Genomic DNA, 17,646 nt, shown 5'->3' on the forward strand with positions numbered 1-17,646 from the left:
AAATTAGTGCCGTAAAGCACGATAAAGCTGCCTTCTGATTGGTCATTCCATTGGTCGGTGAAAGTTCGCGCAAGGTCGGTCTGACGTGACCCGTAATGGGATGTCCTCAGATCTTTGTTAAGCGGTAGCGAGAACTAAGATCTGATTTTAATGAGATTGGAAATGTTTTAGATGTAACTGAAAGCCAAGCGGCTTTAGTTTTCACATGCACCCAAGAACAAAACATGTGCAACATACAATGTTGATAAATAACACCAGGTTTCAACGTTTTCTTTGCAGAACCGGTGAAGATACCCGTTTATAGGTAATTTCTGAGTTAATTGAAGTGTCGTGCAATCTCTTTATCTTACTGCAAATTGACATTTTCAAACCATGTTAGATCACAGTTTGGTGTACGTAGGACATATGGAAATCATGTATAACATTTGAGGATGCTTGTCAATACTGACTAGCATCTGTAGATACTAAAAAGTGCCAAGTCTTACGGCTATTGAATGATCTGGTGAGGAACAAGATGTTGTTCTACACGAAATATGTTTTATTTCTCTCTGTGTAGTCTTCCGGGTTATGAGACTGCTGTTGAGGATTACGGTTGAACATCATTGTCTACATGAACACACACAATTTGGTCGTAATCGGACCAGTGGTTTCTGAGTTACAGGTGGTTACAAACAATGTATTTGTGACCTAGAATCTGTGTTTCACACTGAACGGATCGCAGAAACACAACCAAGAACCCCTTTTTGACACTAGAGCGGATAGCTTAAACACAGCCGAGGTCGCGGAATCATGTTAGTTTCAAGTAGTCCGGTAGAAGAATGAGTGCCTTCTTTAACTGACTGTAGCTTCGTAGGCCTTGCTCTGATAGTTTGAGAGAAGATTTTGACAGACAAGTAGTGAGAAAAGTGCTCAAATGCATGGCCAAAACCTCCAATATTGCTGCCAAACCATTGAAAATATGTTGACACAATTCTCGATTAAAATCTTGAAAACTGAACAAACGAACATTCTGGAATGTCTAATATATGTTTGCGATTGTATGGCAGTGCTTCCCACGTACTGTGCAACGCCTCCTCCATTCAAATGTTTAAACCACGGAAGCGAGAGATAGACGATAATTTTGACGGAATCAGTCGTACGGGCCAGCGCTCAGTCTCTAAAAACATATAATTTTGATAGAAACGAATAACGAAAAATATCTAGTCTAGTCTAGTCTAGTCACAATTCGATGTTGCGTCCCTTAGGGGTGCGAGAACGCTACGGTCGTGGGTTTTGTATCCCCTATTCGAACTGATTATGCGTGTTGATTTGCCAGAACGCTACGGTCGTGGGTTTTGTATCCCCTACTGAACTGATTATGCGTGTTGGTTTGCCAGAACGCTACGCTCGTGGGTTTTGTATCCCCTATTCGAACTGATTATGCGTGTTGGTTTGCCAGAACGCTACGGTCGTGGGTTTTGTATCCCCTACTGAACTGATTATGCGTGTTGATTTGCCAGAACGCTACGGTCGTGGGTTTTGTATCCCCTATTCGAACTGATTATGCGTGTTGGTTTGCCAGAACGCTACGGTCGTGGGTTTTGTATCCCCTACTGAACTGATTATTCGTGTTGGTTTGCCAGAACGCTACGGTCGTGGGTTTTGTATCCCCTACTGAACTGATTATGCGTGTTGGTTTGCCAGAACGCTACGGTCGTGGGTTTTGTATCCCCTATTCGAACTGATTATGCGTGTTGGTTTGCCAGAACAACCGGCTTTCCCCATTTAACCTTAGCTCACAATATATATACATTTTATGATAAAACATGACGAGAGAAATCGAAATATATGTTTAATCTTCGAAATAATATATACAGACGTGTGGATAAAATGATTTTACAGAGTTCACTGCACGAGAAATCTGCATCATCTGTATTTCAGTGGAACAGAATACAGATTAAAACAATAATTATAAAATTATAAAATATAAAATATTGCTGCCTTGGAAACAACGTGTTTTACGTAATACATCGATCTTAAATACAGTGTGAAATTTGTGTCTTAATTGTATCTGACTAAAGGTGGAATAATTTCAGCCAAAATTCACTGGACGCTGATACATAGTCTATGTACGTACCAGGGTAGGGCTACCCAAAATTGAATGCTCAAAACTGCTGTCCTTCGCTTGGATGATTTAAAGTGTCCTGACCTATGTTTGGGCAGAACATGGCTTTCCAGGGCTTTTAAGATATTTATTATTTATTATGCCTGACTGCATTTCTGCTCTCTACACACCACAAGAGGGGCATGGCAGTTTGAGGGTGAGAGAACACTCCAGGTGCGACCTTTTATTTGACCCCCGATATGCATTATGATGGTATCTTCTTCTGTCTGTTGAGTCTCTCGGGCAGCACCAAGCACATGAGGATCGTCAGCCAGAACACCAGCCCAAACAGAAAGAAAGCGAAACTGACGTCAAATGGTGGACCAATCTCAGATCCTTCACTCACTGTCCAGGCAAAGACACTTCCACCCATAGCAGGCGCCAGGGTTCTGAAATACAGGAGCATTGCAGTGTGTGATGGAGTTATGGATGAAGTGTACCAGGTTCTGAAATACAGGAACATTGCAGTGTGTGATGGAGGTATGGATGAAGAGTACCAGGTTCTGAAATACAGGAACATTGCAGTGTGTGATGGAGGTATGGATGAAGAGTACAAGGTTCTGAAATACAGGAACATTGCAGTGTGTGATGGAGGTATGGATGAAGTGTACCAGGTTCTGAAATACAGGAACATTGCAGTGTGTGATGGAGGTATGGATGAAGTGTACCAGGTTCTGAAATACAGGAACATTGCAGTGTGTGATGGAGGTATGGATGAAGTGTACCAGGTTCTGAAATACAGGAGCATTGCAGTGTGTGATGGAGGTATGGATGAAGAGAACAAGGTTCTGAAATACAGGAACATTGCAGTGTGTGATGGAGGTATGGATGAAGTGTACCAGGTTCTGAAATACAGGAGCATTGCAGTGTGTGATGGAGGTATGGATGAAGAGTACAAGGTTCTGAAATACAGGAACATTGCAGTGTGTGATGGAGGTATGGATGAAGTGTACAAGGTTCTGAAATACAGGAGCATTGCAGTGTGTGATGGAGGTATGGATGAAGAGTACAAGGTTCTGAAATACAGGAGCATTGCAGTGTGTGATGGAGGTATGGATGAAGTGTACCAGGTTCTGAAATACAGGAGCATTGCAGTGTCTGATGGAGGTATGGATGAAGTGTACCAGGTTCTGAAATACAGGAACATTGCAGTGTGTGATGGAGGTATGGATGAAGTGTACCAGGTTCTGAAATACAGGAACATTGCAGTGTGTGATGGAGGTATGGATGAAGTGTACCATGTTCTGAAATACAGGAACATTGCAGTGTGTGATGGAGGTATGGATGAAGAGAACAAGGTTCTGAAATACAGGAGCATTGCAGTGTGTAATGGAGGTATGGATGAAGTGTACCAGGTTCTGAAATACAGGAACATTGCAGTGTGTGATGGAGGTATGGATGAAGTGTACCAGGTTCTGAAATACAGGAACATTGCAGTGTGTGATGGAGGTATGGATGAAGAGTACAAGGTTCTGAAATACATGAACATTGCAGTGTGTGATGGAGGTATGGATGAAGAGTACCAGGTTCTGAAATACAGGAACATTGCAGTGTGTGATGGAGGTATGGATGAAGAGAACCAGGTTCTGAAATACAGGAACATTGCAGTGTGTGATGGAGGTATGGATGAAGAGAACAAGGTTCTGAAACACAGGAGCATTGCAGTGTGTGATGGAGGTATGGATGAAGTGTACCAGGTTCTGAAATACAGGAACATTGCAGTGTGTGATGGAGGTATGGATGAAGAGTACAAGGTTCTGAAATACAGGAACATTGCAGTGTGTGATGGAGGTATGGATGAAGTGTATCAGGTTCTGAAATACAGGAGCATTGCAGTGTGTGATGGAGGTATGGATGAAGTGTACCAGGTTCTGAAATACAGGAACATTGCAGTGTGTGATGGAGGTATGGATGAAGTGTACCAGGTTCTGAAATACAGGAGCATTGCAGTGTGTGATGGAGGTATGGATGAAATGTACCATGTTCTGAAATACAGGAGCATTGCAGTGTGTGATGGAGGTATGGATGAAGTGTACCAGGTTCTGAAATACAGGAACATTGCAGTGTGTGATGGAGGTATGGATGAAGAGTACAAGGTTCTGAAATACAGGAGCATTGCAGTGTGTGATGGAGGTATGGATGAAGTGTACCAGGTTCTGAAATACAGGAACATTGCAGTGTGTGATGGAGGTATGGATGAAGAGTACAAGGTTCTGAAATACAGGAGCATTGCAGTGTGTGATGGAGGTATGGATGAAGTGTACCAGGTTCTGAAATACAGGAGCATTGCAGTGTGTGATGGAGGTATGGATGAAGAGTACCAGGTTCTGAAATACAGGAACATTGCAGTGTGTGATGGAGGTATGGATGAAGAGTACAAGGTTCTGAAATACAGGAACATTGCAGTGTGTGATGGAGGTATGGATGAAGAGTACAAGGTTCTGAAATACAGGAGCATTGCAGTGTGTGATGGAGGTATGGATGAAGAGTACAAGGTTCTGAAATACAGGAGCAGTGCAGTGTGTGATGGAGGTATGGATGAAGAGTACCAGGTTCTGAAATACAGGAGCATTGCAGTGTGTGATGGAGGTATGGATGAAGTGTACCATGTTCTGAAATACAGGAACATTGCAGTGTGTAATGGAGGTATGGATGAAGAGTACAAGGTTCTGAAATACAGGAGCATTGCAGTGTGTGATGGAGGTATGGATGAAGTGTACCATGTTCTGAAATACAGGAGCATTGCAGTGTGTGATGGAGGTATGGATGAAGTGTACCATGTTCTGAAATACAGGAGCATTGCAGTGTGTAATGGAGGTATGGATGAAGTGTACCATGTTCTGAAATACAGGAACATTGCAGTGTGTGATGGAGGTATGGATGAAGTGTACCATGTTCTGAAATACAGGAGCATTGCAGTGTGTGATGGAGGTATGGATGAAGTGTACCTTGTTCTGAAATACAGGAGCATTGCAGTGTGTGATGGAGGTATGGATGAAGTGTACCTTGTTCTGAAATACAGGAGCATTGCAGTGTGTGATGGAGGTATGGATGAAGTGTACCTTGTTCTGAAATACAGGAGCATTGCAGTGTGTGATGGAGGTATGGATGAAGTGTACCATGTTCTGAAATACAGGAACATTGCAGTGTGTGATGGAGGTATGGATGAAGTGTACCAAGTTCTGAAATACAGGAACATTGCAGTGTGTAATGGAGGTATGGATGAAGAGTACCAGGTTCTGAAATACAGGAACATTGCAGAGTGTGATGGAGGTATGGATGAAGAGTACCAGGTTCTGAAATACAGGAACATTGCAGTGTGTGATGGAGGTATGGATGAAGAGAACCAGGTTCTGAAATACAGGAGCATTGCAGTGTGTGATGGAGGTACGGATGAAGAGAACAAGGTTCTGAAATACAGGAGCATTGCAGTGTGTGATGGAGGTATGGATGAAGAGTACAAGGTTCTGAAATACAGGAGCATTGCAGTGTGTGATGGAGGTATGGATGAAGAGTACCAGGTTCTGAAATACAGGAACATTGCAGTGTGTGATGGAGGTATGGATGAAGAGTACCAGGTTCTGAAATACAGGAGCATTGCAGTGTGTGATGGAGGTATGGATGAAGAGTACCAGGTTCTGAAATACAGGAACATTGCAGTGTGTGATGGAGGTATGGATGAAGTGTACCAGGTTCTGAAATACAGGAACATTGCAGTGTGTGATGGAGGTATGGATGAAGTGTACCAGGTTCTGAAATACAGGAGCATTGCAGTGTGTGATGGAGGTATGGATGAAGAGAACAAGGTTCTGAAATACAGGAACATTGCAGTGTGTGATGGAGGTATGGATGAAGAGAACAAGGTTCTGAAATACAGGAACATTGCAGTGTGTGATGCAGGTATGGATGAAGAGAACAAGGTTCTGAAATACAGGAACATTGCAGTGTGTGATGGAGGTATGGATGAAGAGTACAAGGTTCTGAAATACAGGAGCATTGCAGTGTGTGATGGAGGTATGGATGAAGAGTACCAGGTTCTGAAATACAGGAGCATTGCAGTGTGTGATGGAGGTATGGATGAAGAGAACAAGGTTCTGAAATACAGGAGCATTGCAGTGTGTGATGGAGGTATGGATGAAGTGTACCATGTTCTGAAATACAGGAGCATTGCAGTGTGTGATGGAGGTATGGATGAAGAGTACACGGTTCTGAAATACAGGAGCATTGCAGTGTGTGATGGAGGTATGGATGAAGAGTACAAGGTTCTGAAATACAGGAACATTGCAGTGTGTGATGGAGGTATGGATGAAGAGTACCAGGTTCTGAAATACAGGAACATTGCAGTGTGTGATGGAGGTATGGATGAAGAGAACAAGGTTCTGAAATACAGGAGCATTGCAGTGTGTGATGGAGGTATGGATGAAGAGAACAAGGTTCTGAAATACAGGAGCATTGCAGTGTGTGATGGAGGTATGGATGAAGAGTACAAGGTTCTGAAATACAGGAACATTGCAGTGTGTGATGGAGGTATGGATGAAGAGTACCAGGTTCTGAAATACAGGAACATTGCAGTGTGTGATGGAGGTATGGATGAAGAGAACAAGGTTCTGAAATACAGGAGCATTGCAGTGTGTGATGGAGGTATGGATGAAGAGAACAAGGTTCTGAAATACAGGAGCATTGCAGTGTGTGATGGAGGTATGGATGAAGAGTACAAGGTTCTGAAATACAGGAACATTGCAGTGTGTGATGGAGGTATGGATGAAGAGTACCAGGTTCTGAAATACAGGAGCATTGCAGTGTGTGATGGAGGTATGGATGAAGTGTACCAGGTTCTGAAATACAGGAGCATTGCAGTGTGTGATGGAGGTATGGATGACGAGTACAAGGTTCTGAAATACAGGAACATTGCAGTGTGTGATGGAGGTATGGATGAAGTGTACCAGGTTCTGAAATACAGGAACATTGCAGTGTGTGATGGAGGTATGGATGAAGAGTACAAGGTTCTGAAATACAGGAACATTGCAGTGTGTGATGGAGGTATGGATGAAGTGTACCAGGTTCTGAAATACAGGAGCATTGCAGTGTGTGATGGAGGTATGGATGAAGAGTACAAGGTTCTGAAATACAGGAACATTGCAGTGTGTGATGGAGGTATGGATGAAGAGTACAAGGTTCTGAAATACAGGAGCATTGCAGTGTGTGATGGAGGTATGGATGAAGAGTACCAGGTTCTGAAATACAGGAGCATTGCAGTGTGTGATGGAGGTATGGATGAAGAGAACAAGGTTCTGAAATACAGGAGCATTGCAGTGTGTGATGGAGGTATGGATGAAGTGTACCATGTTCTGAAATACAGGAGCATTGCAGTGTGTGATGGAGGTATGGATGAAGAGTACACGGTTCTGAAATACAGGAGCATTGCAGTGTGTGATGGAGGTATGGATGAAGAGTACAAGGTTCTGAAATACAGGAACATTGCAGTGTGTGATGGAGGTATGGATGAAGAGTACCAGGTTCTGAAATACAGGAACATTGCAGTGTGTGATGGAGGTATGGATGAAGAGAACAAGGTTCTGAAATACAGGAGCATTGCAGTGTGTGATGGAGGTATGGATGAAGAGAACAAGGTTCTGAAATACAGGAGCATTGCAGTGTGTGATGGAGGTATGGATGAAGAGTACAAGGTTCTGAAATACAGGAACATTGCAGTGTGTGATGGAGGTATGGATGAAGAGTACCAGGTTCTGAAATACAGGAACATTGCAGTGTGTGATGGAGGTATGGATGAAGAGAACAAGGTTCTGAAATACAGGAGCATTGCAGTGTGTGATGGAGGTATGGATGAAGAGAACAAGGTTCTGAAATACAGGAGCATTGCAGTGTGTGATGGAGGTATGGATGAAGAGTACAAGGTTCTGAAATACAGGAACATTGCAGTGTGTGATGGAGGTATGGATGAAGAGTACCAGGTTCTGAAATACAGGAGCATTGCAGTGTGTGATGGAGGTATGGATGAAGTGTACCAGGTTCTGAAATACAGGAGCATTGCAGTGTGTGATGGAGGTATGGATGACGAGTACAAGGTTCTGAAATACAGGAACATTGCAGTGTGTGATGGAGGTATGGATGAAGTGTACCAGGTTCTGAAATACAGGAACATTGCAGTGTGTGATGGAGGTATGGATGAAGAGTACAAGGTTCTGAAATACAGGAACATTGCAGTGTGTGATGGAGGTATGGATGAAGTGTACCAGGTTCTGAAATACAGGAGCATTGCAGTGTGTGATGGAGGTATGGATGAAGAGTACAAGGTTCTGAAATACAGGAACATTGCAGTGTGTGATGGAGGTATGGATGAAGAGTACAAGGTTCTGAAATACAGGAGCATTGCAGTGTGTGATGGAGGTATGGATGAAGAGTACCAGGTTCTGAAATACAGGAGCATTGCAGTGTGTGATGGAGGTATGGATGAAGAGAACAAGGTTCTGAAATACAGGAGCATTGCAGTGTGTGATGGAGGTATGGATGAAGTGTACCATGTTCTGAAATACAGGAGCATTGCAGTGTGTGATGGAGGTATGGATGAAGAGTACACGGTTCTGAAATACAGGAGCATTGCAGTGTGTGATGGAGGTATGGATGAAGAGTACAAGGTTCTGAAATACAGGAACATTGCAGTGTGTGATGGAGGTATGGATGAAGAGTACCAGGTTCTGAAATACAGGAACATTGCAGTGTGTGATGGAGGTATGGATGAAGAGAACAAGGTTCTGAAATACAGGAGCATTGCAGTGTGTGATGGAGGTATGGATGAAGAGAACAAGGTTCTGAAATACAGGAGCATTGCAGTGTGTGATGGAGGTATGGATGAAGAGTACAAGGTTCTGAAATACAGGAACATTGCAGTGTGTGATGGAGGTATGGATGAAGAGTACCAGGTTCTGAAATACAGGAACATTGCAGTGTGTGATGGAGGTATGGATGAAGAGAACAAGGTTCTGAAATACAGGAGCATTGCAGTGTGTGATGGAGGTATGGATGAAGAGAACAAGGTTCTGAAATACAGGAGCATTGCAGTGTGTGATGGAGGTATGGATGAAGAGTACAAGGTTCTGAAATACAGGAACATTGCAGTGTGTGATGGAGGTATGGATGAAGAGTACCAGGTTCTGAAATACAGGAGCATTGCAGTGTGTGATGGAGGTATGGATGAAGTGTACCAGGTTCTGAAATACAGGAGCATTGCAGTGTGTGATGGAGGTATGGATGACGAGTACAAGGTTCTGAAATACAGGAACATTGCAGTGTGTGATGGAGGTATGGATGAAGTGTACCAGGTTCTGAAATACAGGAACATTGCAGTGTGTGATGGAGGTATGGATGAAGAGTACAAGGTTCTGAAATACAGGAACATTGCAGTGTGTGATGGAGGTATGGATGAAGTGTACCAGGTTCTGAAATACAGGAGCATTGCAGTGTGTGATGGAGGTATGGATGAAGAGTACAAGGTTCTGAAATACAGGAACATTGCAGTGTGTGATGGAGGTATGGATGAAGAGTACAAGGTTCTGAAATACAGGAGCATTGCAGTGTGTGATGGAGGTATGGATGAAGAGTACAAGGTTCTGAAATACAGGAGCATTGCAGTGTGTGATGGAGGTATGGATGAAGTGTACCAGGTTCTGAAATACAGGAACATTGCAGTGTGTGATGGAGGTATGGATGAAGAGTACAAGGTTCTGAAATACAGGAACATTGCAGTGTGTGATGGAGGTATGGATGAAGTGTACCAGGTTCTGAAATACAGGAACATTGCAGTGTGTGATGGAGGTATGGATGAAGAGAACAAGGTTCTGAAATACAGGAACATTGCAGTGTGTGATGGAGGTATGGATGAAGAGTACAAGGTTCTGAAATACAGGAACATTGCAGTGTGTGATGGAACAACCATCACTGGAAAACATGCCATCCCCCCAAAAAGTCCTATCCATCAGTTCTGTGCAAAGCAATATCTAATTCTTTTCAGAGATCTCGAAATCCTCACTTCAGTTGATCAGTTGCCATAATCATTTCCATGACAATGATCCAAGACAAACCTATCAAATAATATTGTTCAACAGAAGCTGAACAAATCAACCCTAACTTTTCTTTGTTTTTCGGACCAGATCTTGTTACAAATTATGTGTTAATAACAAATTGTTGACTGAAGTACTCCACTTTTTATCTTTGACGCTTATGATCGACTTCGTTTAAATAATGAACCACAGTGATGGACAAACTAACCTTGCAATAGCAGTGAACGTCATGCCGATGCCATTAACGGCACCAGCATTTTCGGGTGTGACTGAGTTGTTGATGAAGAGGGCGGTGGCGGAGAAGCAGCAGCTGGCGCAGAGCCTCTCCGGGATGAGGATGAGCAGCATCACCGGCCACAGCACATTAGGTCTGGAAACATGGGAGTCAGCCATTTAGGTTTTACGGTGATTTGAACAGCATTTCAGTTATATCAGGGCGTGTCAGCTTGGTGTGGAATGATGGCCCGACGCCATGCAGGCCTCAGACGTTTACCACTTTAGTGATATCCACGAGCACGGGTATGGTGATGACACCCTTAGACGCATAATCAGAGGCACCTGAACTCATTGGTTTCAACAAAATGGTAAACGTCCTGCCTCGTTTTTGGCTTTGTACATTGAAACAATCCGCCATGATATCATTGAAACAATGTTCAAACTTAACTTGCACACACACACAAATTACCAAGAAGGTTAACCATACAGTAAGCCCTGACGCCATATACTAACATCGGTTTCCCTAATGGGGCGGAACTGCCTCCATCAGATCTGTGCAAAAGACGTCAAATAATTGTACTTCTTGTTACCATGCGAGGCGTTTGGCATTATGGGGATGAAACAAGGACTGGTCGGCTGTATAATGTGTCTGCGTGGGCTATCCATGTTAAACTACGGCATGGCATTTGGGTGGACTGGCATCTTAAAGTCCGCACAAGTACAAGCAGCAACATGACACACACACGTGCAACCACGTTGCTATACCAGTATCTTGAACGCGACGCTAAACTCAATTTCACCTCACCCCACCTAACAGCTGATCTTTCTGAAGGTCCAAAGATTAGGGGAAGACCAAGGACATATTGTAAGCCAGGTCCGTTGGTTGGAACTGCGACTCACCTGTCAGACAACAGATGAAGAACAGGACACGCCGTCACGGACACCGCCATGACGAAGGAACAGATCATGTATGTCTGAAACAGGATCGATTTAAATCAAAATTAGAAAATATTGCTGCTAGTGAATGCGGTTTATAAAATGTAATAGTCCCGACGAGCGTTGATGACAATGCTGGCTACTCACCTTCTTGATGCCGAAGTGTCTCACTAGAGTTGAGAAGATGAAGATGAGCAGCAGCAGCAACGGGATTCCCACCATGGACAGGACCGTTCCGATCTTGTCCGTGCTGAACCCAAGCCCGTCTGTAGCAAATAGCAACAAACAACGTCAACATAATAATCATTGAAAATGACAACATCCATCCGTTTCTCCTGCTGTTATTAACAGGCTAAACTAATTAACATGACCTTGCTGCATTTTAATTCACAATATTTTCCAATCTCAAAGTGGCCGAATCACGTGGATTGTGCCAAACAGGGATTCAACTGAATGGTATCGTCGCTATTTCATAGGGATTTATTACAGCATGCTTATGATATGGTTGGAATCGTGCTATGGACTCTTGTGATAATGAAAAGGGTTTTGTTGCTTTTATGTCTATGATTGAGGTTGATCGATTACAAGTAGTTGTTTCCCTTCTGTTGAGCTCCGCACAGTCCTTTGTTTGTCAGCCATGCAATTTTGTCAATAAAGTAGCGAAATATAAAAATATACCACATGGATTATCAGGAATCGTCTACGAACAAATCCTACTTATTGGCATAGTTACCCAAACGTCTTTCAGTGGAAGCCCAGACGTTGAAGACGTCTTCAAAGCCGATGATGGCGAAGGAGAAAACCGTGAAGAGAATGACCGACTCGCGGACATCTTTCTGTCTACGAAAATGACAACAATTAGGTCTGTTCATTGACATTGACATGAGTGAATGTTGTTTTTACGCCACACTCAGCAATATTCAAGCTATAGGACAGCGGATGTAAATAATTGAGACTGGACAAGACAATCTAGTCATTGATATCATGAGCATCGACCCAAGTAATTGGTATACGATGACATGCATCAACCAAGTCAGAGCCTGACTACCCGATCCCGATAGTCGCTTCTTACGACAAGCATTGGTTGCTGAAGACCTGTTGTTACCCGGATCTTCACGGGCTGTTTATTGCGTGTAGTTTATGATAATTAATATTATAACTTGATAAAGATAAAGGTATTCAGCGATAAGGATGACAGCCATGACACATTCTAGTCGGCCAACATGAGCTACAGTTGCTGATGTATTCTCGAATTGTCTGTGAAAGGGGGAGCCGAACAATGTAATATTATTTTAAAAGACAATTTAATTTCAGGACACCCAACACGTTCTGAGTACTATTAAATTTGGGACAAACATTTTACCTGGAACAAAAAAATATTAAATACCATCAATGCCTATGCACGCACGCATGCGTACACACATACAGACACGCATCCCGGAATGCCACACAGAAAGAGACACACACACACACACACACACACACACACACACACACACACACACACACACACACACACACACACACACAGAGACAAGGGCCAAGCCTTTACAGCTATTCTATCTATCCATTCTCTACGGGGTCGAACTAACAAATTTCATAAACAAATCATTAACAACAACAGGGTATGACCAACCAGTTGGCAACAGTTTCACAACCACGATTGCAACAACAGCGAGTTCCCTGACTTACCTCATGTTTGTAACCAAGGCACTCTGTTGGACCGCAACCCAGATCCCTGAATTCTGACACGTCTTCTTCTCGCTGTCAGATTCAAATTGATGAGCAGAGGAGGAACGCCATTTCACATCACCTCCTGTTAGTGTCCTTGTGTCACCCACCCGTTGATTATACATAAAACACGTACATTGCCTCTCGTCGGACATAATCACAGAGTCGCCATTTCTAATACATGATATATTAGGCACAGACGAATAGAGTCGAGCAGTACTGGCGTCGTTTTGAACTTTGTTCTTACGCTCGTTGCAATTTGTGATATCCGTATACCTGTTTTCGTTAGTGTGAGATAATTTATTGATATCGGTACCTAAAGAACCGTTATTTGTTGATATGTCAGGCTGGTGATATGACTCGGTGACGTCATTGTGAGATTTGTGACGTTTGAGGTAATCACATCGACATCCATTTTTAATCTGGCCGCCATCTTGAAGAGGCTCCTTTTCAGCAATGTGCGTCACGATATCCCTGAAAACATAAGGTATGTGTGCAGCATCTTTTGATGAATAGGTTTACATTTGTCATATCAATGTTCATAAATACATGACTGCCTCTGTGGTCTAGTTCTAGAGCGTCCGCCCGGAGAGCAGAAGGTCGGGAGTTCGATCCTCGGCCGCGCCATACCAAACAACGTTAAAAGATTGTACTTGTTGTTACCCTGTCTGGCGCTCGGCATTAAGGGGCTAAAACAAGGACTGGTCCAACAAGAAGTCCGTATACCACATGTCTGAGTAGGATATTCATGTTAAACCGCGGCATGGTATCTCAGTGGGCTAAGAAGATAAAATCGGCATTATCCCTGACTAGTACAAGCAACACACACGCGCACGCGCACGCGCACACACACGCACGCACACGCACACACACGCGCTCACACGCACACGCACACACACACACACACACACACACACACACACACACACACACACACACGTGCATTCACGTTGTTATGTAAGTGCAATTATCTGTGAGTCTGGTTTATCGCCGCTTTTGACATCCTTCCAGTTGTATCACGTTGTGTCAGCGTAATTGCTGAGAAAAGCCTAAAGTGATTCAGGTTTCAGGCGTTTATCACTTTGTTGAAACCCAAAGCCGGGATGTATACCCACGATCACAGGTTTCTTGTGTGCCCAGGGGACGCAACTCTGCACAGCGAATTGCAGCTGCACAGCGAATTACGGGTTAGAGAGTACACACTATACGTATTCGAGAGTGCATGCCAAATATTGGTTTCGGAGATTATCCGCTTCATGAAGGTTAGAGAGTAGCCGCATTCACACTGGTAGGTTACAGAGTACAACAAAACATTGGAAGGTTAGAGAGTAGCCGCATTGACATTGAAAAGTTACAGAGTACAACTTAACATTGGAAGGTTAGAGAGTAGCCGCATTGACATTGAAAAGTTACAGAGTACAACTTAACATTGGAAGGTTAGAGAGTAGCCGCATTGACACTGGAAGGTTATAGAGTACCAACAAAACATTGGAAGGTAAGAGAGTAGCCGCTTATACGCTGGAAGGTTAGAGAGTACTAACAAAACATTGGAAGGTTAGAGAGTAGCCGCATTGACACTGGAAGGTTACAGAGTACTCACAAAACATTGCAAGGTTAGAGAGTATCCACTAAACATTGGAAGGTTAGAGATTACCAACAAAAACATTGGAAGGTTACGGAGTAGCCGCTTTGACACTGGAAGGTTAGAGAGTATCCCTCACGGTACCTGCAATGAAGCGTCTCTTTCATCTTGAAAGCGATCACGAGGAAGACAAGAACGTTGACGACGAAGGTGACGGTGGCGGGGATGATGTAGGGGAAGCGCGTGAAGAACCCAGGTGGGAATGTTGCTGGGTACTTCACCACCGGGGATGCCAGGTACCCTGTGAAGGTGAGTGAGTGAGTGAGTGGAATTTCATACCACAGTAACATATCACTATAAATTATTAAATAATCGGAAATCATAATCGTAATAATCACAATCATCAAAACTTTACATGTCAAAGTTGCAATATAAATCTAACATCAAACATATCATACACGATGTGTGCCAGTCACCCAATTATACTGATACAAAAAGGTGGAGATCGTAATTAGTTTGGGGGATATTATATATGAAATTGTGCGCCCAGTCTTCACTACAAAACACATCCCAAAAAATATTAATGATCCCTAACTGTTTTGTTCAGTATAGTATCCCTACATATTAGCCTTTATGGCTATTTCATACACATTAGATTCAATATCGGATCTGATTCTAGGTATTGCTCGGATCTCGGTTCGGCTTGCGTTTTCCGCTTTTACAACATTCTCGTTAGTTGATATGCGTGGCGTTCGGGTAGCCCAGTGGTTAAAGCGTTTCCTCGTCACGTTGAAGACCTGGGTGGAATCCCCGCATGGGTACAATGTGTGAAGCCCATTTCTAGTGTCCCCCTCTGTGATATTGCTGGAATATTGATAAATGCGGCACAAAACCATTCTAACTCACTCACCATTAAGAGATTCGGGGTGTAATGTAACAGGGGTATGGTTGCAACACCAAAATATGAAATCTGAACCCATCACCACCCGGTCTGCACATAGTTGTGGTGCCTTATGCCAAAGTTCCATATCTGTGATGACATTATGAAAATTGAAAAAGTTCAATTGTGTTGAATTCTACACATTGTATATCTGTCCCCGCAAAGAAACATCTGCAACTATCCCCGAAAAGAAACATCCGCAACTATCCCCACAAAGAAACATCCCCAACTATCCCTGCAAAGAAGCATCCCCAACTGTCCCCGCAAAGAAACATCCCCAACTGTCCCCGCAAAGAAACATCCCCTACTGTCCCTGCAAAGAAATATCCCCTACTGTCCCTGCAAAGAAACATCCCCAACTGTCCCCGCAAAGAAACATCCCCAACTGTCCCCGCAAAGAAACATCCCCAACTGTCCCCGCAAAGAAAAATCCCCCTCTGTCCCTGCAAAGAAACATCCCCAACTGTCCCCGCAAAGAAACATCCCCAACTGTCCCCGCAAAGAACCATCCCCAACTGTCCCTGCAAAGAAACATCCCCAACTGTCCCCGCAAAGAAACATCCCCAACTGTCCCCGCAAAGAACCATCCCCAACTGTCCCTGCAAAGAAATATCCCCTACTGTCCCTGCAAAGAAACATCCCCAACTGTCCCCGCAAAGAAACATCCCCAACTGTCCCCGCAAAGAAACATCCCCAACTGTCCCCGCAAAGAAAAATCCCCCTCTGTCCCTGCAAAGAAACATCCCCCACTGTCCCCGCAAAGAAACATCCCCCTCTGTCCCTGCAAAGAACCATCCCCAACTGTCCCTGAAAAGAAACATCCCCAACTGTCCCCGCAAAGAACATCCCCCACTGTCCCCACAAAGAACCATCCCCAACTGTCCCTGCAAAGAACCATCCCCAACTGTCCCTGCAAAGAAACATCCCCAACTGTCCCCGCAAAGAACCATCCCAACTGTCCCCGCAAAGAAACATCCCCAACTATCCCTGCAAAGAAATATCCCCTACTGTCCCTGCAAAGAAATATCCCCAACTGTCCCTGCAAAGAAATATCCCCTACTGTCCCTGCAAAGAAACATCCCCAACTGTCCCTGCAAAGAACCATCCCAAACTGTCCCCGCAAAGAAGCATCCCCAACTGTCCCCACAAAGAAACATCCCCTACTTTCCCTGCAAAGAAATATCCCCAACTGTCCCTGCAAAGAAATATCCCCTACTGACCCTGCAAAGAAATATCCCCAACTGTCCCCGCAAAGAAACATCCCCAACTGTCCCCGCAAAGAAACATCCCCAACTGTCCCCGCAAAGAAGCATCCCCAACTGTCCCCGCAAAGAAACATCCCCAACTGTCCCCGCAAAGAAGCATCCCCAACTGTCCCTGCAAAGAACTATACCAACTGTCCCGGCAAAGAACCATCCGAACTGTCCCCGCAAAGAAACATCCCCAACTGTCCCCGCAAAGAACCATCCCCAAGTCCCCGCAAAGAAACATTCCCAACTATCCCTGCAAAGAAATATCCCCAACTGTCCCCGCAAAGAAGCATCCCAAACTGTCCCCGCAAAGAACCATCCCCAACTGTCCCCGCAAAGAAACATCCCCAACTGTCCCCGCAAAGAAGCATCCCCAACTGTCCCCGCAAAGAACCATCCCCAACTGTCCCCGCAAAGAACCATCCCAACTGTCCCCGCAAAGAAACATCCCCAACTATCCCTGCAAAGAAACATCCCCAACTGTCCCCGCAAAGAAGCATCCCCAACTGTCCCCGCAAAGAACTATACCAACTGTCCCCGCAAAGAACCATCCCAACTGTCCCCGCAAAGAAACATCCCCAACTGTCCCCGCAAAGAACCATCCCCAACAGTCCCCGCAAAGAAGCATCCCCAACTATCCCTGCAAAGAACCATCCCAACTGTCCCCGCAAAGAAACATTCCCAACTATCCCTGCAAAGAAATATCCCCAACTATCCCCGCAAAGAAGCATCCCAAACTGTCCCCGCAAAGAAACATCCCCAACTGTCCC

At 44.2% G+C, this 17,646-nt stretch overlaps 1 protein-coding gene across 9 annotated transcripts in view; it reads right to left on the reverse strand.

Moving 5' to 3' along the window:
* Positions 1 to 1,818: 1,818 nt before the first annotated feature.
* The window catches only part of LOC124134935 (probable peptide/nitrate transporter At3g43790), a 53,192-nt gene continuing 37,364 nt past the window's right edge, over positions 1,819 to 17,646 (reverse strand). For all 9 annotated transcript variants that reach the window (XM_048396036.1, XM_048396037.1, XM_048396038.1 and 6 more), the window contains 7 exons: positions 14,831 to 14,987; positions 13,066 to 13,578; positions 12,107 to 12,213; positions 11,521 to 11,639; positions 11,338 to 11,411; positions 10,430 to 10,591; positions 1,819 to 2,532 (listed from right to left, as the gene is read on the reverse strand). In XM_048396036.1, the coding sequence (XP_048251993.1) occupies positions 2,349 to 2,532; positions 10,430 to 10,591; positions 11,338 to 11,411; positions 11,521 to 11,639; positions 12,107 to 12,213; positions 13,066 to 13,578; positions 14,831 to 14,987 (1,316 nt within the window). In that variant the 3' untranslated portion in view covers positions 1,819 to 2,348. The remainder of the gene's footprint in view (positions 2,533 to 10,429; positions 10,592 to 11,337; positions 11,412 to 11,520; positions 11,640 to 12,106; positions 12,214 to 13,065; positions 13,579 to 14,830; positions 14,988 to 17,646) is intronic.

This window comes from Haliotis rufescens, unplaced genomic scaffold, assembly GCF_023055435.1.
Source record: "Haliotis rufescens isolate VD_foot unplaced genomic scaffold, xgHalRufe1.0.p SCAF_15, whole genome shotgun sequence".
Classification (NCBI taxonomy): Eukaryota; Metazoa; Mollusca; class Gastropoda; order Lepetellida; family Haliotidae; genus Haliotis; species Haliotis rufescens.